Source organism: Cervus canadensis, chromosome 16, assembly GCF_019320065.1.
Source record: "Cervus canadensis isolate Bull #8, Minnesota chromosome 16, ASM1932006v1, whole genome shotgun sequence".
Classification (NCBI taxonomy): Eukaryota; Metazoa; Chordata; class Mammalia; order Artiodactyla; family Cervidae; genus Cervus; species Cervus canadensis.
Window position 1 is genome coordinate 56,712,934 of NC_057401.1, and position 19,651 is coordinate 56,732,584.

A 19,651-nucleotide genomic window follows, 5' to 3' on the forward strand; every position below is an offset into this window, starting at 1 on the left:
ACGGAACAGAACTCAGAGCTCATCCGTGAAAGGAACCCTGTGGGCCTTTGTTGAAACACCACAAGCACCTGGTCAACTGGGAGAGCAATAGTTAAAAGCAAAACGAGCTCTCGGAATGGTATTTCCAGAGCCGTTTGTTTAAACACAGCGGCAGGGGAAGGGCTGGAGGGACACGCGCTGGGTGACGCCACTCGAGTCTGGAAGGGGGGCCGTGAATCCAGTTGTGCTGGTGCCGTTTCAGGCGGCGGCGCTGAGCTCTGACCACCCCCCACCCTCTCTGTCTGGGCCAGACGCCCACCTCCCCAGCCGTCCCCAGAGACACTGGGGGGACAAAGGGGCCACGGTCAGAGAGAGAGAAGACGCTCTCTGGTCCCAGCCCCACATGAGTGCAGCCGGAGGCCACCCCAGCACTCTGAGCACGGAGCCAGCCCCCACCTCAGCATGGGGATCGGGTCTGGAGCATCTCACAGCAGATGCGGGCGCTGTCCAGAAGACAGCGCCGACACACGGAGGCTGCTCTGCCAGCGAGGATGGCACACGGCATCCGCACCAGGACGGCGGCCACGAGCCTGGGGTCAAACCCACAGCCACGCTCTGGCGTCTGCGCCCACGGTCACAGACGACCCCGGAGTGTACACCTGGGATCACGGCCATCATGCTGGTGACTACACCCAAAGTCACAGACACAACCCCGGTGTCTACACCCAAAGTCACAGACACAACCCATGTCTACACCCGGGATCACAGCCACAACGCTGGTGACTACACCCAAAGTCATAAACAAAACCCCGGTGTCTACACCCAGGGTCACAGCCACAACACCAGTGTCTACACCCAAAGTCACAGACACAACACAATCACAGCCACCACCCTCGTGACTACATCCAAAGTCAGAGACACAACCCCGGGGTCTGCACCTAGGATCACGGCCACCACGCTGGTGACTACACCCAAAGTCATAGACACAACCCTGGTGTCTACACCCAAAGTCACAGACACAACCCATGTCTACACCCGGGATCACAGCCACAACGCTGGTGACTACACCCAAAGTCATAGACAAAACCCCGGTGTCTACACCCAGGGTCACAGCCACCACACTGGTGACTACATCCAAAGTCACAGACACAACCCTGGTGTCTACACCCAGGATCACGGCCACCACGCTGGTGTCTACATCCAAAGTCAGAGATACAACCCCAGGGCCTACACCCAGGGTCACGGCCACAACACAATCACGGCCACCACACTGGTGACTACACCCAAAGTCACAGACACAACCCCGGTGTCTATACCCAAAGTCACAGACACAACCCATGTCTACACCCGGGATCACAGCCACAACGCTGGTGACTACACCCAAAGTCATAGACAAAACCCCGGTGTCTACACCCAAAGTCACAGACACAACACAATCACAGCCACCACCCTCGTGACTACATCCAAAGTCACAGACACAACCCCGGTGTCTACACCCAGGATCACGGCCACCACGCTGGTGTCTACATCCAAAGTCACAGACACAACCTCGGTGTCTACGCCCACGGCCGTGACCCAGGCATCTGCATCCATGACTCACAGCCATGACCTCAGTGTCTACACCCAGGGTCATGACCATAACCTTGGGGTCCACACCCAGAGTCAGACAACCCTGGTGTCTACACCCACTGCCCACAGCCATGACCTCAGTGTGCACACCCAGGGTCATGACCATGACCTTGGGGTCCACACCCAGAGTCAGACAACCCCAGTGTCTACATCCTCTGCCCACAGCCATGACCTCAGTGTGCACACCCAGGGTCACAGCCACAATCCGTGTCTACACCCACGGCCCACGGCCCCGACCCCGGGGTCTACACACATGGCTCACACCCACAGCTGCCACGGCAAACCCCTGGGTCATGATGACCCCAGAAAGGACAGCTGGAGCCCCTGCAGACAAGGAAGAGGGTAGACGTCTCGAGATACAGGGGCTGTGACCCTCCGAGAGGCCGGGCCTGCCCCAGGCGCTCTGGGGGGCCCCCTGGACGCAGCCTGATCTATAAACACACGGACAGCAGGGCTGAGCCAGACCCACCAGGCAGCCCACAGGTGGGCACAGCAGACGAGGGCGCCCACGGCAGCCCGCACCCCGCAGCTGGGCTAGAGGTGAACGGGGAGGCCGGACGGGACAGGGGGATGGGGGGCAGTGGGGCTGGTGTCACAAACACCTGAGACAGATGCGCAGCTGGGGAGGAAGACAGCCGGTAGCGGCCCTGCCTGGAAACCCCCGGGCAGGTGGGCGGAGGTGACAGGAGGCGGGCCACGCAGGGACAGCCAGGCGGCGCCGTCACTGTCTGTGAGCCTGAACCGTCCACAGTGGGGTTTGAGGGTTAGGGACACCAGGGCCGCCCCAGATCCAGGGCAGAGTCCACAGCCGTGCTGGCAGGGCGTCCGAGTCAGAGGACAGAGCGCTGGCCAGCCCCCACGGCCCCCTCTGGACGGGCCTGAAGCGGAGCGGAAGGAACAGGAACTAGTCCCGCCCACTGGGAGTCTTGCCCCGGGTCAGTGCTCAGCCCGGCCCACTGACCAGCCCGCTGCCCTGCCCACCACCCGGCCCCACCCAAGGCCTCAGGGTCTCAGCGGTTCCCTGCCTGTTCAAACTCAGAAACCACATCCGCTTGGAAACATGAACAGGACTCAGCGCAACCCACGCACCATGGCAGGCGTGCCGGCGGAAACACTGATGGGGCCTGCTCCCCCCAGACCCCAGGCAGCCCACCTCCTCGGCCTGCTGGGCCTCCACATGCTTGTCCAGGAAGGTGCCCTCCAGCACGGAGCCCACGATGGTCAGGCCCCTGCCGGCCTTGAGCTGCGACGTGAAGGAGAGCAGGCGGGGGTGCTTCACGTGCTGCTCGGCGTCCAGGTTCAGCAGCACCAGCACCTGTGGCCTGGGGGGGGGGGAGGCGTTACCGTGGCAACTCAGCATCCACCAGGGGGAGCCCGTGTTCCAGGGGGCAGCACCCCCCAGGAGTGGGGCGGCGGACAGGCCCCCTCCATCCGTGGTGGGGCCCCAAATAGCTCCGCTCACCCCCTGCACCCGACGCCCCAAGCAAAGATCAGACCCGAGATGAGTGGTCCTGGCACTCGAGGACCACCGCCCCTAATGGGGGGCACCCCTTCTCCCCGTGAGGCCTGACCTCAGGATGGGGTGTGGGGCCAGCTGAGAGATCCCAGCTCTCGGGGACCACGGCCCCTAATGGGGGGGGCACCCCACCCCTTCCCCCAGTGAGGCCTAACCTCAGGAAGGGGCACGGGGCCGGGTGAGTGGTCCCAGCGCTTGGGGACCACCGCTCCTAATGGGGGGTGGGGCACCCCTTCTCCCCATGAGGCCTGACCTCGGGGCAGGGGGCAGGGGGCAGGGGGCGTGCGCGGCTCACCTCCAGTTCTTGGTATGCAGCGGGCCGTGCTCCACATGCAGCAGGGCGTAGCGGGCGGCATTCAAGGACAGCCCGCGGATGCCATCGCCCCACTCCTTCTCGGCTCTGTGGGGGGGGCAGCGCAGGGATGAGGCCCGGCCCCCAGCACACCCAGCCCCCAGCACACCCAGGTAGACCCACAGGCAGCCAGCTCAGGGGCGTGGGGGTCTCTCAGTGCTTCTGTGACAAAGGAGCGGCTTCCCGAGCTGGGCAGGAACGGGGCAGACAGGGGAGGGGGGTCCAGGTGGGGCTGATGGGGGTGCAGGGCTCGCCGGAGCGGTCAAGGCCCCCAGACCCTCCCTCCAAGCTTGGAAGAGCTGGACAGGGCCATCAGGCTTCACCCCCAGAGGCCTCTCATCACCCCCAGTCCAAGAGGCCCCCAAGTCCCTCCCCCACAAGGCCTCTGCTCCCGGAGGGGGCCAGGGTATGAAGGGGAAATGCCCCCGTGATGGACCCAGGGCTCTGAGATGCAGGTAACCTGCCCATCGCGTAGGGTTTTATGGGGAAACGTTATAATGCGCACACATCAGTGCCATCATCAGACGGATCTCACAGCTCACAGACACACTGCTAAAACAGCGTGGCTTCTGCACTTGGACACAGACAAACGCAGAGACACATGGTAACAAACACGAGCGGACCAGAAGAGGTGCGCGTGGCCGCCAGCTCACCCGCGGTACTCGATGTACTTGTAGATGCAGCCGGCAATGAGCATGGCGCACAGCGCGTAGTACCAGGAGCAGATGAACATCAGGGCGAAGCAGAGGCTCATGCCCAGGAAGGACAGGGTCCTGCGGGGCGGCAGCCCAGGCCCGCGCTCACCACCCAGGCCCCAAGCCAGTGCCCGAGCGGCCGCCCAAGGCCTCCCCCGATCCCAGCGGGAGGACCCAGGCCTTGGTGCCGGCCGAGGCTCGTCCACCTGGGCCGTCCCAAGGGCTGAAGCGGCCCCGGGGCTGGGAGACGGCCGGTGCAGGAAAGACAGCCGGAGCCCCGGGGGCGGCTGCCCCCCACACGCCCCCTGGAAGGCAGGGGCAGCTCCGCACGCTCACCAGTGGTAGTACTTGAAGCGCGGGCGCCAGCTGGGCGTGCGCAGCAGCGTCTGCAGGGCACAGGCCAGGTTCACGAACATGTAGCACATGAGGAAAAACCTGGGGTGCGAGCGGCAGCGTGAGGGCCGGGCCGGGCCGGGCCCCGGGGGTCCTGCCAGCCTCATCCGCGCCCCCATGAGCAGGTGCCCCTGGCGGCCACTCACATGGACAGGATGGGGGCCACGCTGTCCAGGGAGGCGATGAGGATGCCTGTCTCGCAGATGAGCGCCGTGAGCAGCAGGGCCCACGTGGGCTCCCCGTTGGCCTTCCCATGGCCAAACACCTGCCCGGAGAAGGGGGCGGCACCAGAAGAACGCTTACGTGCGGGCACGAGGCCGAGATGCTCACGTTCAGCTCAAAGCAGGCCTCGGGGCGGCGACACAAGGACGGAGCCCACCCAGCCACAGCCAGGAGGAGAGGCCGGAGTGCGGACCCCGGGGCTCCCGTCGAGTGCCGGCCGGGGGCACAGCCTGGGAGGGCCCCGCAGGGACCGTGCTGCTGGGCCTGGGCCCTCCCCCGCCGCCAAGCGAGGGCAGGGCTCCTAGGAGGAAGCTTTGCCCCCCCGCCTCCTTCCCCCAGGCGGTCCGGGACGGGAAACCCAGAGCCTGAGGCAGATGCAGAGTGAGACGAGAACACAGGCCTGGGGTGGGGCAGCCAGGCTGCAGGTGGGGACCTGCGTCTCCCTGCCTTTGACCATGACGCTCACGCTCGGGGGCAGACCCCAGGTCCTCAGAGACAGGCTTCCCAGGGGTCTCACACACGTGGTGGGGGGCGCTCACCTGCAGGAAGGGGACGATGGAGGGGTCTCACACACGTGGTGGGGGCGCTCACCTGCAGGAAGGGGACGATGGAGGGGTCTCACACACGTGGTGGGGGGCGCTCACCTGCAGGAAGGGGACGATGGAGTCCCGGGCGATGGCCTGCAGCAGGCGTGGTGCCCCAGTCAGGCTCTGCAGGCCGGCCCCGCAGGTGGAGAAGAAGGAGCCGATGACGATGACCCAGGGTGAAGGCCAGGCCAGCATCCCGATGACGAGGTTCCCCTGCAGGGCCTCCCCGAACCTGGGGGTGGGGGGCAAGCTTCCAGGGAGCGGCCGAGGACAGACACCACCTCCCACCTCCCAAGACGGAGCGACAGCCCCCTGGAGCCCCTGCACCCAGCTCTCCCGGGGCCCAGGGTCACAGTGCGGGTTCCCGGGTCCAGGCTCCAGGACAAGAGGGACGCACAGGCCAGACCCCAGCCTGCTGGCCACTGGGACACCCTGCCTTCCCCAGTCTCAACGCTGGTCACCAAGGAAACCAGTGCTGGCCCAGAAGCTCCCGGAGCCATGAACGAAACATACTTATCTCGTAAGATCACGCCTTCGATGCAGGCCCCGAAAAGCACGATGCAGGAGAGGTCTGCGGCCTGGGTCAAGGACGAGGCAGGCAGCACATGCTGGCCCCCCGCCTGCCCACCCCATCTTGGGTCGCGGCCCCCCTGGACGGGATACCTCGGGTCAGTCGGGATGGGCCTGGCCCTCGGCGTGACCACTGCTGGGACCAAGCGGGACCCTCGCCGGCTGGGAAGGGGTGAACTCGGAGAGAAACGGCCCCACCGGCACGGCGACGCCAGGGACCCCCGCACAACAAAAGCGAGGTGTGGGCACACACGTAGCTGCATGTGACTCATGTTTCACGGAGCTGTGTGCTCAGGACGTGTGGTTCCCAGACAGAGCCAAGCTCTCCAACCAACCCAGGCCGGAGACAGGCGTCCCAGTCAGGGCGAGGCCAGTCCGGCCCCTCTGAGGGCGGGAGTATGCTCAGGGCCACCTGAGGCCGCGTGGGGTGGGGGGTGGGGGGCGGCACCTGGCACTGGGCCCCCAAGGATACAAATGAAAGACGTGGTCACGATGGCCAGGATGGTCCCGGTGGGGATGGACTTCTGCGCATCCCTGAGGTCCCCAGACCGGTTTGAGCCCGCCATGATGCCTGTGGAAGCAGAGGGTGGTGATGGTCCCCGGACACACCTGGGAGATGCTGCCCGCCCAGCACTCTCAGGCAGAGTCTGAGGATGGTGGCGGGTGGGGAGGGGGTTCCTCACAATGCACGGGAGAGACCCCAGGCTGCACAGAGCCGCTGTCCGCACTCTGGGCCTCACAGACCGGGCTGGACCTCACTGCACAATGCAGGACTGCAGGGCACTTGGGTGGGCACCCCGAGTCCCCCACACTGTCTGCAGGACAGCCGCCCAGCCGTGAACCAAGTCACGGCAGAGACCAGAGCACAGCTCAGCCCAGGGCGCCAACGCCAGCACTAGCCTCTGTGAGCATCCAGCTCGGACCTCATCCCCAGAACGTGGTTAATCCCCGCGGCCGGGAGTCAGAAAGTCCCGGGAGACCGCTGCCAAACGCTGACTCACCCCCAGGCCAGGCCTGGGTCAGTGCATGGCCGGGCCTCAGCCCCCCGCCCCCCACAGGGAGCAGCCTCCGCCTCCACCCCCATCGCTCCGTCCAGCACATAAACTCTAAGTGAGTCCATCTGAGCTCAGAGCACGTCCTCACGGTGGCACGTCTGTCAGTGCCTGTGATCTGTCCCAGGCGTGGCCTCAGCAGAGCCCGCGGGCATGGTGCCACAGGGCGTGGAAACACCCACACCCACAGGGGAGGCTCCTACGCCCTCATCACCGACAGGTGGGCAGACAGGAATACAGGAGAAGGACCCCCAAGGGGCTGGACCCCACCGCCAACTACCGCCTAAGCGAGACGTGACCCACTTCCACGGGGAGCCTAGAGACATGTCTGTCCACCCCTGGCTCTGAGCCACGGGCAGCAGGCGGGCAGCCCCCGGCAGGCCGGCCTTCCCAGTGTGTGGGGACAGGCTCTGGGGGGGCCTGGAGCAGGAGTGACCGACACGCAATGACAACAGGCTGCTCGGTCACCTGGGGATCAGGGGGCCAGGGAGACTGGGGGGGGCAGGGGGCCGGGGGGCCGGGGGTCCAGGGAGATGGGGGGGCCAAGGGCTGGGGGGCTCCCCCGTTCAGGGCCAGGCTGAGGGCCGCCCAGGAGCAGGTGTGCGTGCGTGTACGCACACACGTGAGCCCACAGAAAACTGTGTGTGTGTGTGTACGCATGGGGGTGGGGGCTGCCTGCACCCCAGTCCCTCCAGGAAGGTCAGCGGACTCTCTCATAACAACAAGGACGGTGGCCTCTGACAGTCGTCGCGTCCACTGCTAACGCAAGGTCACAGGGCTTCTCTGAATAACCCGGGCTCCCGAGAGAGCGTGGACAAACCTGCCCGATGCCACACAGCTTCCCAGGCCCCCTCCTCAGGACAGACAGGGAGCGGAGACCCTTGGGCTCGTCTCTTGAGCCAAAAGGAACAGAAATGGGGCGTGGGAGCAGGGGGACCTGACCCGCTGGGAGCAGAAATGGGGGCGGGGCATGTGCTAGACCCCCGGGACCCAGGCCTCACCGGTCACGGATGGGAAGTAGATGCCGACCAGCATGGTGAAGTAGGTCATGATGTCGGTGAGCACGTAGGGCAGCCCACGGGCACGGGCCTCCTCCGGCACGGCCACTGAGGGCACCCCCTTTTTCTCCACAAATGCTCCCTTATCCGCGTACGCGCTCCACAGGTTGTCTGCGGGGGCAAGGGTGGCTCCTGAGACCCAAGTGCCCACCAAGGGCTCAGCCCCCCAACGCTGACCCCGCCTGGACAGGGATGTGGACGTGGAACAATTGAGCCCAGAGAAAACCACGTCTCCTGACGGCTGGAGCAAAGGCTTCAGTGCTGGAGTCTGAAGAGGACACCCATCGCGGGCGACAGCCAGGCACTGATGAGCTGCCCGAGGCACGCCGCCCGCCCCCTCCTCATTAACCCCAGCTGCTGCTCCACAAGCCCAAAGCTGGGGGCATGACGCCGGGGCCTGACCTGCCCCCCAACAGTGCACCAGGCATCTTAGCTTGGGATCACCTGCCCGGGGGCCCCAGAGGGTCAACAACTGGGGACGCAGTCACACGGCCACCAGCAGGACAGGACAGGACCCCAAGGAGCGGGCGTGGATGGCCCAGGCGGCAGAGACCTGCTGGACACACCCAGGGAGGGATGCTCACCCAGGGGACGGACACTCACCTGGGGGGTACTTTCACCCAGGAGGAGACACTCACCCAGAGCAGGTTACTCACAGGGGGACACTCACCCAGAAGGGGACATTCATCATGATGGGACACTCCCCTGGGAGGGGACACTCACCCAGGAGGACACCGCTGGCCACGCCCGGGATGCCCTGGATCTCGGTGACGTTGTTGTGGAGGAAGTACTGGTCGCAGGAGGTGCTGTCCGCGGAGCCGTTGCAGAAGATGCCCCAGAGCGCGGTGGTCGCTGAGCCATTGTTGGCGGTGTGGACTTTGGCACAGACGTCGAAACCACGTCGGGACAGCGTGCGGTTCCCCAGCAGACAGACCCTGGTGGGGGCAGGCAGCAAAAAGCCTCCGGCCACTGCCCCGCTCCGTAACCGAGCATGGCCAGGGGCCTCTGGGGAGGGGCTGCTGACACTCTCCACTTGGCTACAGGGGCGTCCATGGGCGGCACGCCCCGGCCTGTCCCGCCACCCTCTGCTCTGGGGCGTCTGACGTGGCGGAGAGGAGCCAGGCCTGGGGGACTCACGGCCAGCGCCGCCCCCACCAGGGGCCCCCTGGACCAGCCCATGTGGGCTGAGCTGGGGCTCGCTCACTCTGTGACCGGGGCTGCCACCTTCAATCCCGAAGGGGACAAGGAAGGACCCTGCTCAGGGGCTCAGGTGAGGATGGGCCTCGGCCGGGAGCAGCACAGTGCTGCCAGACGGGCCTCAGGCCTGCCAGGGACACAGCCCGGCCCCCGGCCCGGCCGACACGCTCTGCGGGTGCAGCCCTGGCCCCGGCGGGGGACTCACGGGATGTCGGGCGGGTCGAAGGCAGTTTTGATGACGCCGGCGTAGATGGCGAGGATGGAGAGCACCACGCATGCCAGGAACACCAGGGCCAGCTTGTTGACGTACTTGACGCCCACGAAGACCACTGTGGCCATGAGGGCCAGCGTGCAGGTCCCGTACACGCGCATGTTGTGCAGCAGGGCTGCGGCCTCGCCCCCCGCGCCCTCGGGGTGCACAATGGCTGCACCGGGGGAGATGTAGGTCTGCGGGGCACAGGGCCGGGTCGGGAGAGCTGCCCGCCCTGCCAAGGGGACCCCCGGGAGCAGCGAGGGGCGGGGGCATCTGCCCTCCCAGAGGGCCTTCTCACGGGCTCTGCTCTGGATGTCACCCCACCTGTGAGCCCCCACGCCTGCAGATGCCACCAGGACAGACCCTCGGGTCACCAAACAGGGGCATCGGACGGTCACCGATGTGCTGGACAGAGGAACCCGGCCCAAAACAAAGAACTTACCAAAAAAATCTCAATGGTCCCCAAAATGTACATGGCCCCCGCAAATGTGGTGCCCAGGTAGAAGCAGAGGCCCACGGCCCCGCCGAACTCCGGCCCCAGAGACCGCGATATCATGTAGTAGGAGCCGCCAGCTGCAAGACATGCCGAACAGGGCACGGCGGGTCACACACATGCTTCCAACCGAGAACACATGCCTCCCGGGGCAGACGGGCTCATCCCCGCGACAGGGCGCGAGGCGGCCGGCAGGGGACCCGCCTGGCATCTGTAGGGACCGCCCCCCGCGGGCAGCCAACTTTGGACGCCGTGGCTGAAGGAGGTGCAGCCCCAAGCAGGAGGCCAGGACCCAGGGCCGAGAGCACGACGGCCGGCACCTGCGTTCCCTTGACTTCGTCGGGGATCATTTAGGAAACCAAGTCACCTGCTCCCCATCACACCTCCGGGCGTGGTGGCACCCAGCTTGCTGGCCAGTCCCTGGTCCTGCTGCTTGTGGGCTGAGACCCCACTCGGACACCGACCAGGGACTGTGCGTGGCAAGGGGCACCTGTAGGACACCTGAGGGCACACACCCTCCTGAAGAATGGCGGACCCCTCAGGGGGCTGACCACAAGGTCCTCCCGGGACCCCTGGCCACCTCCCCCAGCCCCGCGGTGCTTTGGTGTAGCTTAGTCCTGGCAATGACTCGCCTCGGGAACAGAACCACAATCTGTGGGAAACCAGAATCTAGAACCAAAGAGACGCCACGGCTCGTGAGGCGCCAGCCACATCCACGGGCGGCAGCGTGAACCAACAGGAAATGCCTCGGAGGCGTTTTGGAGGAGAAACCGGTTTCACGGGGACCCCGAGTGCGCGGGCTCTAGGGGACGAGCCGCAGGTACGCACCCCACCCTAGCCTCACAGAAGCCCCGCTGCGCCCCAGGGGTGGGGACACAGGGTGGGTGGGGGGCTCCCTGTTCAACCGCAGGGTCACTGCCCACGGGGCCCCTGGAGGGTAAGCCCCTGCCATCTGCCCCTCTGGACACAGGCTCCCTCCCGCCCTGGGACCGCTCTCAGCTGCCCTGAGGCCGCCTGGTGGTGGGGCACTTCAGTCGCTCAGTCGCGTCCAAGGCTTTGCGACCCCATGGACTGCAGCCCGCCAGACTCTTTGGTGCATGGGATTTTCCAGGCAAGAACACTGGAGTGGGCTGCCATTCCCTTCTCCAGGGATCTTCCCACCCAGGGATCCAACCCAGGTCTCCTGCACTGCAGGCGGATTCTTCACCCCGAGCCACCTGGCAAGCCCGAGGTCACCCGGGGTGCAGGGCAAAGGTCACAGGAAGTGGCCACGCAGCACCGTCCACCCATGCGGCCCCTCCTCGCCACGCCCGGCTCCCCGCAGCTCCCTTACCTGGGACCACGCCATTGGTCGCGATCGCGCTCATGGAGATGGCGGTCAGCATCGTCTGCGGACAGACAGGGGCCCTCTCAGAAGACGGAGGGTTTCCAACAGTCCCCTCAGCATGCAGACGGCGCCAGGCCCGGGACAGGGCCACCTGCAGGCCAGCCCCCAGCTTCTGACTGCAGAAGGGCTGGGTGGCCGCGTGGCCGGAGCACTCAGGACCTCGGCGACTTGAGCCGCAATGTCGAGCTCCTAGGATCACCCAGGGGACCCCCGGCTCACGGCCCTCCTGCACTGAAGGGCTGGCTTCTAGCCAGTGCCTACTTCCCGTGGGAGGCAAGAGGCCCCAGCGAGATGCCCGTTTCCTTGGGGGATGCAGGGGAATGCCATGGAGGCACACCTCCCGTGAAGCACCCAGGACCCCATCTGTGGTGAAGGACCACCACAGCCTCTCCAGGGTGGGCCACCTCCAGCCCCACCACCTGCGCAGGGAAGTGGCCACACCTGCGGGCTGCAGGGCCTTCACGTCACAACCTGAGAAGCAGACGGAGCAGTCCCGGGGAGGCGTGAGGCCTCAGCAACCAGCTGGCCGGGTCCTGCCGGGCGCACTTCCAGCTCAACAAGGCCCTGCTGTTTCCCGCTTTCATCAGTTTTGGGGGAGATGCTTCCAAAGATGCTCCCCAGTGCGCAGTGAAGGCAGCACGTGCAGAAGACCCCAGCGTGACCCCACAGGAGGCCCGCGGGGCGGCCGGGACCTGGGGGAGGCCCGCGGGGCGGCCGGGGGACCCTGGTCATCTGCCCGCTGGGTCCTCTCGGGCCGGTGGCGTTTGCGGTCAGGGCAGCTGAACGGCCCCTTCTCGCCACAGGAACAGAGGGAGGGGCAGGGCCGGTGCTGGGGGCCACCTGCGGGGGGCCTGGTGCGCCTGGGTCTGAACACGTCACCAGTGGGCGTCCCCTCCTTCCAGTGGGAGCCCCAGGAAACACCCAGATGCTCACAGTGGGCAGGGGGGCTGCGGGAAGTGCAGGACGGACAGACAACTGGGAGTGGTGACCGCCCAGGAACACTCACTCACCCCACTCCTGTGGAGGCTCCACCAGGCCCCATCCCCGCCGGCCCGTCAGCAGCCAAGGGCTGACCTGCCCACGGGCAAGGGTGGGGGTCCCAACGGTCAGGCCCCCCACTCACGGGCAAGGGTGGGGTTCTGACAGGGGGGCCCCGATGCCCCCCTCCACTCACACAGGTGCAGCACATGGACACGATGAGGAAGGACTCCAGCACGCCGGCTGCTCCCACGATCCACGTGAGGCGCAGAAAGAGGATCACGCCCAGAATGTTCTGCAGGCAGGGCAGGTAGACGCCGATGAAGGTGCCCATACCAGGGCTCTGCAAGAGAGCGGGCGCCGTCAGGACCGGGCCAGCGCTGCATCCACACCCCGGGTCCCCGGGACCGCAGAGAGGCCACCAGTCCCTAAACCACGATGGGCACAGAAACACCGGGCCGGACAGACACCGCCGTTTCCTGACCACGGGGTGGATGTGCCAGCGAGTCACCCCTTCCCAAGGGTCCCGCCCACACGGGGCCCAGACGCGGCCTGGTAGAGGGGTTGCCCCACTGCACGGTAACTGCGGGAGGGTGTGTGACGGAAATGGCCCAGGCCCCTGCACAGACCATGGCCCAGGAAGCCAGCCCGTCCTGCGGACAGCCGGCATGACCCCAGCGCCAGGTGGCCCACTCGGGATCTGGGACCCGGGGTGGGGGGCACCTTGGCCTGGAGGGTGAGCAGGGGGGGGTCCCGGGGGGCAGGCAGCAGGGGGTCCAGGGGAGCGGTTGCGGGTCGGGGGACACCTTGGCCTGCCGCCGCCGGCTGTCCTCTGCCTCCTCATGCTCTACCACGCCCTGGCTCAGGTTGGTGTAGTTGGCCAGCTTGTTGAGCAGCGAGGAAACCATCGGGTTACTGTCCATCTCCTCCTGTTTTGGGGCCAAGATGTGGAGTCAGTTACATGCCGCCTCCCCCACCCCGATGCACAGTCCAACTGACCAGATCAAGCATCTGGGAGTGTCCCCGCTCCCCCAAAGTGGGCAGGGAGCCCTGAGGCCTCAGCCGGGACCCTCGGTTCACTGTGAGGCCGGGGGTGGGCCTTTTCTCTTGTGCGGATGACGGCTCCTCGCGCCACCTCCCGCTTAGGGGGGGAGTGAGGTTCACCTCAAAGAGCGCCATGTTCTTCCCTTCGTAGACGCTCTCTGTGTCCGCCTCCCCATGGCTGATGAATGGGCTGCTCTCCCTGGGGTGTCCGTCTCCTGTGGGGAGGGGTGTGCTCAGACGGGGAGGGGCTTGGTCAGACGGGGTGGGGCTTGGCCAGATGCGGAGGGGGTCGGTCAGACCGGGTGCGGTCAGATGTGGCGGGAGTCACAGGGGGCGACGAGGGAACTGGCCTCTCTCGACCTTGCCCTCATGCCCTCAGTGATCTGCTCGGGCGAGGGCGCGGGGCAGAGATGAGGCCCAGGGCCGCACTGGGTTCAGGAACTTGGGGTTCAGCCCCAGCATCGCAGGTCCCGCAGGACAAACATCTCATGACCAGCGGCTCCCGCAAGCATGGCCGTGAGCGTCTGCCGGGACCAGGGGTTGCCCCTCACTGCCCAGCCCCCAAAATCCAGAGGCCCCACTCAGCTCCACGCCCCTCCACCAAGGCCTCCAGCCCCTCCCCGGAAGCTGCCCAGGGCCCAGCCCGTGGAAGCACCCAGCGGGCAGAGCCCTGGCGCTGCTGGATGGGCCTGCACTGCCCAGCCCCGGGGACCACCGTGGGGGGCACAGGCCCGTGGGGCCCAGAGCTGGGGTCAGTGCTTGCGGGGGGTAACCAGCAGCAGACAGATGCTGGGAGCACGGGTGAGAGCTGGAGGCAGGGGTGGTGCCCCCATGAGCTGACCACCCAGCAAACCAAGGTCAGGTGAACGTGAGGGTCACGGGCTATGACAACCAGGAGAGGATGCGCCTGCCGTGAGCCCCAACAAGCAGAGCTGAAAGCCAAGCGGGGACCACCCGCAGGGCGGGGCCCGCTCGGGAGAGAGGCCACGGGGGAGACACAGGCCGGCTCCAGTAAGCTCCAGAAGCTTCTGGAAGGGGGGAGGGAGAAGATGCCGGGCAGGGAAATGCGATCCTGCGCTCACTCGCGTGTTCTCTCAAACCGAGGTTCTGACGTCAGGTGAAAGCAAAGGCCACAACACAGCCCTACAGACCCCATTTCCTCCCTCAGGGGGTCTTCCCGACCCGGGGTGGGACCTCTTTCTCTTACGACTCCTGCACGGGCACGCGGGCGCTCTGCCACGCGCGCCACCTGGGAAGCCCTTTAAGAAACACAGCTGCCCTCGACCAGGCAAGAACTCGCCTGAACGGCCCCTCCCTGCTCCGCGGATGTCTCGGGCAGCGCCAGCCCCTCCCTGTCTCCTTCCCGCTTCCCGCCGGTCACTCAGCACCCTTTCCCGGTCCCCACGACTGGGCTTTTCCGGTAATAACAATCCTTTTTCTGGTAAGGAGAGCCCCGCGTTTCCAACTGGGTCTCTGGCGTAAATGAAGCTGCAGAGAACTGTCTGCAGGCTGGACGCTGGAGGACACGCAGGCCGGCCCAGCCCCGAGAGCCGGCCCAGCCACTCCAGCCGCCCCCAGAGGGGTGTCGGGCTCCCCCTGCCTGACCTTGCACAAAGTCACGGCCCCCGCCTGGGTCTTGTATTTCTCATCCGGGAGGGGCGGCTGGTGCAGGCAGGGCCTAGGCTCCGCTGTCACAGAAGCCCTGGGGCGCCCACCCCAGCCCCACCTGGAAGCACAGCCTATGCAGGTGGGGCTCTGGAGGGGTGGCCTGAACGCCCTCAGGCAAGGGGTGGCCGGGCACCTGCAGTGGGTCTAACCCCCAGGAAAGCAAACGGCGACCTCAATCGGGAGCTGGGACAGCCCGCCCATCCCTGCAACTGAGAGAGCTCTGAGACCAGAGGCCGGAGGGGAACAGAAGGGGCCGGGGCGCGGACAGGCCACCACCAGGGTGCACGGACCCGGGTTGGGCAGATGTGGTAGCTCGTCCCGCACACAGGAAGACCCTGGAGACTGGGAGTTGACACGGCAAACGCCCCTCCCCCAGGCCAGGACGGGCCGCTCGCTGCAGGTGGAGGGGGGCCTCCGCCTTCCCACCTTGCTGCTTCACCACGGTGTTGACATCACATGCAACGAGCAGGGGACGCGGGACACACACAAAACGCACCAGACACAGCAGCACACACCCCGAGCGTCTCCGTAAACCCCCGGCCTGGAGGCCGCACCCCCGCCCCGCACACCGCAAGCTCGGTTCCCATGGGGACCACCAGGACTTGCCTCCCTCCCCTCCTGGAGACTCCCCAGGGCTCGGGCCAGCACCACGGAGACGCTGGCTCACGCAGGGACAAGCGCAAGCAGGTGGGCGGCAGCCTTCTCCTCCCCAACCCCCAACCCGTTCCAGCCGAGACCCCTAAATGAAGATCAAAGAGCAAGTGCTTCCTGGGCTCCCCTGGTGGCCCAGGGGTGAGGAGCCGCTTGCCAAGCAGGAGACACGGGTTTCAGCCCTGGGCTGGGAAGACACCAGGTGCCCCAGAGCAGCGAAGCGCGCGCCCCTGGAGCCTGTGGTCTGCAGCAAGAGGAACCGCCGCAACAGAAGGCCTGGGCAGCAGCAAAGACCCAGCACGGCCAAAATAAAAAACACAAAACACCCACGCAGAGATCGGGGTCATAATTAAAGGAAAAATCCAATGTTTCCACCTGAGGGGCTCACCTGTGTTTCCACAAAACAGAAAACACCTGTCGCCCTTAACCACTCTCACCTCTGCAGAATACACAGCGGCAGCTTTTATCTCAAGCAAGCAGCAGGTTACAACTCCCATCTGCACAAAGGAGTCCCTGGCACGAAGACCCCCAGGGCCTGAGCCCTCTGTTCACATGGGGGCTCTGAAGGGCCGGGGTCCTCCTGGGGCTCACTCTGCTTGTTCGTGATGACGGGGACCCAGGACCAGCCCAAGCAGAGGGAATCCCGGGGACCTCACCCCATCCATCCTGCTGGGGCAGGTCCCCCGGTGTCCCCGAGGGCCCAGCGGCTGTCAGGACATGTGACAAGGGCACCCCCAATGCAGATCAGGTGTCCGGGGCTAGGCTGGCTGGGAGGGCAAGCCCCACCCTGCCGTCCCCAGGCCAGGCACTCAGGAGAGGCAGCCCCACTGGGTGACCTGCTCTAACGGGCAGGCCAGGCTGGCGTCAGACGTCTAATTATGGAACGGCCTGGAGGCCGTGGGGCGGACCCCCACCGCTCCCAGCAGAGCCGGCCCCTGCATCTGTCGGTTCGTTCCCCACTCACCCACACAGCCCGCCTCGGTTCGCAGGTGGGGCCCCCTCAGAAGCCCCCAACGTGCCACTGCTGGGGCTCACCCCACACGCTGACCCATCCCGCGGCCTCCGCCCTTTTCACCTGCCCTGCATCCGGTTCCCCACACCAGTTTTGATGCCCTACGATGGCTCCATGAGATGCAAACTGGACCCTGAGTCCGTAAACCTGAGTGGGGACCAGGGACGTGTGGACACAGGGCTCCAGACTCGGGGCGGGAAGTCCACACGGAGCTCCGGCTCCTGCTCTCCGGAGAAGACTGGGCGTCCCTTTCATGAACACAACAGGGCCTTCTGCAGGGCGTGGGGGTGGCCGGGACCAGGCGGGGGCAAAGCCTCAGTCAGAGCCCTGACCGCCAAGGCCCCAGGGCAGCAGCTCCTCCCCCTCCGCTGGGCCTGTGTCTGGGGCTCAGCACGTGTCTCGGGAAAGGCCCCCAGGCTCAGGGCCAGAGGCACTCCCGAGGGTCAGCTGGGCCACGACCCCTTCCCGCCGCTGGGCGTGGGCGGCCTGCAAGGGGGTGCGGGCGGCGGGGTCACCCAGTCCTCCCGGGGGGCGCAGGGCACCTCCAGCACAGCAGTCCCACCTGCGGACCTCATGATGAGCCTGACCGGCCACTCCCTGGGCTCCCCATGCGGCTGCGGCCACGGCCCCTGCGGCGGGCTCTCCTCCAAGTCACCCGGGGCTGGGACCAGGAGTTTCAGGTCCCACGACAGCCAGAGTTAACGAGCGCCCCCTGCCCTCCATGCTCTGCGGCCAGGATCAACGCTGGATCTGACATCCAGGGCCTGGCCACCAGCGCACGGCCCGAGGGGCACGGGCCCAGAAGCAGCACCCTGCGGTCAGGCCAGAGCAACTGGACCGCTCGAGCCCGGGGGCTTCCACGCTGTCACAGCAAGTCTGGGGCTGAAACAGTAACTTGTTCTGCAGCGAGGACAGAGTCGCCCATGGCCCCTCAGTCAACACCGCCTCCGGCACAGGCATCTCCCCCAGCATCCGCTCCCGGGGGGCCAGCTGGCCTTCCCACATGGGGCTCCGGCGGGAGACAGATGCTCCAGCCCACAGCTGGGAGCCGCGAGGGGGGCGGCAGGTGGACGAGCCCCAGACCCCCAGAGCCTCCACTGGGGGGACAAGCCCCGGGTCCCCCAGAGACTCCACAGGTGGACCAGCCCCGGCTCCCAGAGCCTCCACGGGGTGGACGAGCCCCAGAGCCTCCGTGGGGTGGATGAGCCCCCCAGGGCCTCCAGGGGCGGACGAGCCCCGGGCCCCAGAGCCTCCACAGGGGTGGACAAGCCCTGAGCACCAGAGCCTCTGCGGGTCTCCCTGACCCTCACTCTCGGCCTGCGAGGCCCCCGGGCCATCTCAGGGAGGAGCAGACGCCGAGATGCCATGTGCCAGGGGCCGGGCCGGGTGACTCCCGAGTTGGCAAATTTAGTCTCCGTCCTGTGCAACCAGCCCTTCTGGCCCACCCTGAGCCGACCTTGCCACCAACACAGCCCCCTTGCCAGAGCTATAGGCAGTGTCGTCCCACCCCGGACCACAGTGCAGGGCGGGAGGCGGGCCGGCACCCCGCCCCCAACCGGGAGCGCCCTCCACACGCGTGTGCCTGGCATCTGGCTGGCCGCCCAGAGCCAGCGCCTGGCGGGCGGGCGAGCTCAGCGTGAAAAGGCGGGCAGGGCCTGCTCACGGCACCTCCGAAAGGCCCTCATGAAAGGGCACTCACTCCAGGGGGCATCCCGCCACCAGCACCCTGGCGCAACCGGGAACGAGCCGAAAGTGGCGGCGGGTGGCAGGGCCACGGGGAAAGGCCCACTGGCCCGGGTGTCCCGCTCACCGCCCCAACCCACCACCGCTGCCTCCCACGCTCTCCCACAGAGCCCAGGGACAAAGGTCCTCCTGCAAAACCCCAAGGACTGGGGGTGCTCAGAGAGAAGGACTCAGGAAGGCTCCAGGGCTGGGGGGGACACGGCTGCCCTTCAACCAGGACCGAAGCCACAGCCACCCCAACAGCCGGGCCAAAGACACCCCCTGCCGAGACGGGGCGGCTCCGGGCGTCTTGGCTACCAAGAGGCGCCAACACAGAGGAGCAGCCAGACACCCGGGTGCACACAGAAGCACGGTTAACACACAGCCCTCGGCGCTGAGCTGGCTCCTCCAGAACAGAGCATGTTCCAGGGACTTTCTTCCCGTCTGGACATGACCCCGCGCCGGGCGGTGAGGGCCGCCGGTGGACTCAGGGAACCTGGCTCCCCGCCCCCACTTCGGTCACATCACTGCTGCGGCCGCTCTGGCTGCTCCTCTCTCAGGGACCCGTGACTGTGATCCCAGCCTAGGTGGGGTGCAGGGCCGGCCCAGCCAGGGCGGGAGGCGGGCGCCCCGTGGCCTCCTGGGATGGCTCCCGTTACTGGCTCAGGCTCCATCTGGCTGTGGTCAAGACCCCCGCTCAGAGAGAGGAGGAAACCCAAGAACCACCTCGTGCTCCTCTCCTCTGATGCTGGCTCCACACGATCCCTCCCCAGGGACCGACCCGGCCCACGAGCCTCCCGAGAACCGGGCCTGATCCAAGGGTCACCTCTGGGACAGGCCGGCTCCAGGGCAGGAAAGCAGGCAGAGTGAGAAGCCTCAGCAAGGTGCGGGGTCTCTGAGGGGCCTCCTGACCCCCCGGGGGACAGCCCGCTCCAGTGGACACCTGAGAGACGGTACCCTGGGGGACAGCCGTACACCGACCACGTGCAGACCCCAGACAGGCTTGGCTGCAGAGCAGCTACAGACTGGGCAGAAGGGGGCGGTTCTGGCTGCGAGGGGCAAGCGCAGGCCCACAGGCCCGTCCGGCTCCCTGCTCAGCATGCGGCCCAAGGACAACCTGAGCCTGGAAACTGGCGCAGGGTCACAGGTCCCACCCTGGCCGCGTGAGGCTCAGAAACAGAACTTCCACCTCC

At 66.5% G+C, this 19,651-nt stretch overlaps 1 protein-coding gene across 6 annotated transcripts in view; it reads right to left on the bottom strand.

The window, feature by feature from the left end:
* The window catches only part of SLC12A7 (solute carrier family 12 member 7), a 60,374-nt gene that overhangs the window by 9,453 nt on the left and 31,270 nt on the right, over window positions 1-19,651 (bottom strand). For all 6 annotated transcript variants that reach the window (XM_043488729.1, XM_043488728.1, XM_043488727.1 and 3 more), the window contains 16 exons: window positions 13,526-13,620; window positions 13,168-13,290; window positions 12,558-12,704; window positions 11,330-11,384; window positions 9,946-10,076; window positions 9,456-9,697; window positions 8,777-8,988; window positions 7,997-8,164; window positions 6,416-6,514; window positions 5,887-5,944; window positions 5,431-5,605; window positions 4,711-4,829; window positions 4,508-4,606; window positions 4,130-4,249; window positions 3,420-3,524; window positions 2,762-2,930 (listed from right to left, as the gene is read on the bottom strand). In XM_043488729.1, coding sequence (XP_043344664.1) covers window positions 2,762-2,930; window positions 3,420-3,524; window positions 4,130-4,249; window positions 4,508-4,606; window positions 4,711-4,829; window positions 5,431-5,605; window positions 5,887-5,944; window positions 6,416-6,514; window positions 7,997-8,164; window positions 8,777-8,988; window positions 9,456-9,697; window positions 9,946-10,076; window positions 11,330-11,384; window positions 12,558-12,704; window positions 13,168-13,290; window positions 13,526-13,620 — 2,117 coding nt within the window. The remainder of the gene's footprint in view (window positions 1-2,761; window positions 2,931-3,419; window positions 3,525-4,129; window positions 4,250-4,507; window positions 4,607-4,710; window positions 4,830-5,430; window positions 5,606-5,886; window positions 5,945-6,415; window positions 6,515-7,996; window positions 8,165-8,776; window positions 8,989-9,455; window positions 9,698-9,945; window positions 10,077-11,329; window positions 11,385-12,557; window positions 12,705-13,167; window positions 13,291-13,525; window positions 13,621-19,651) is intronic.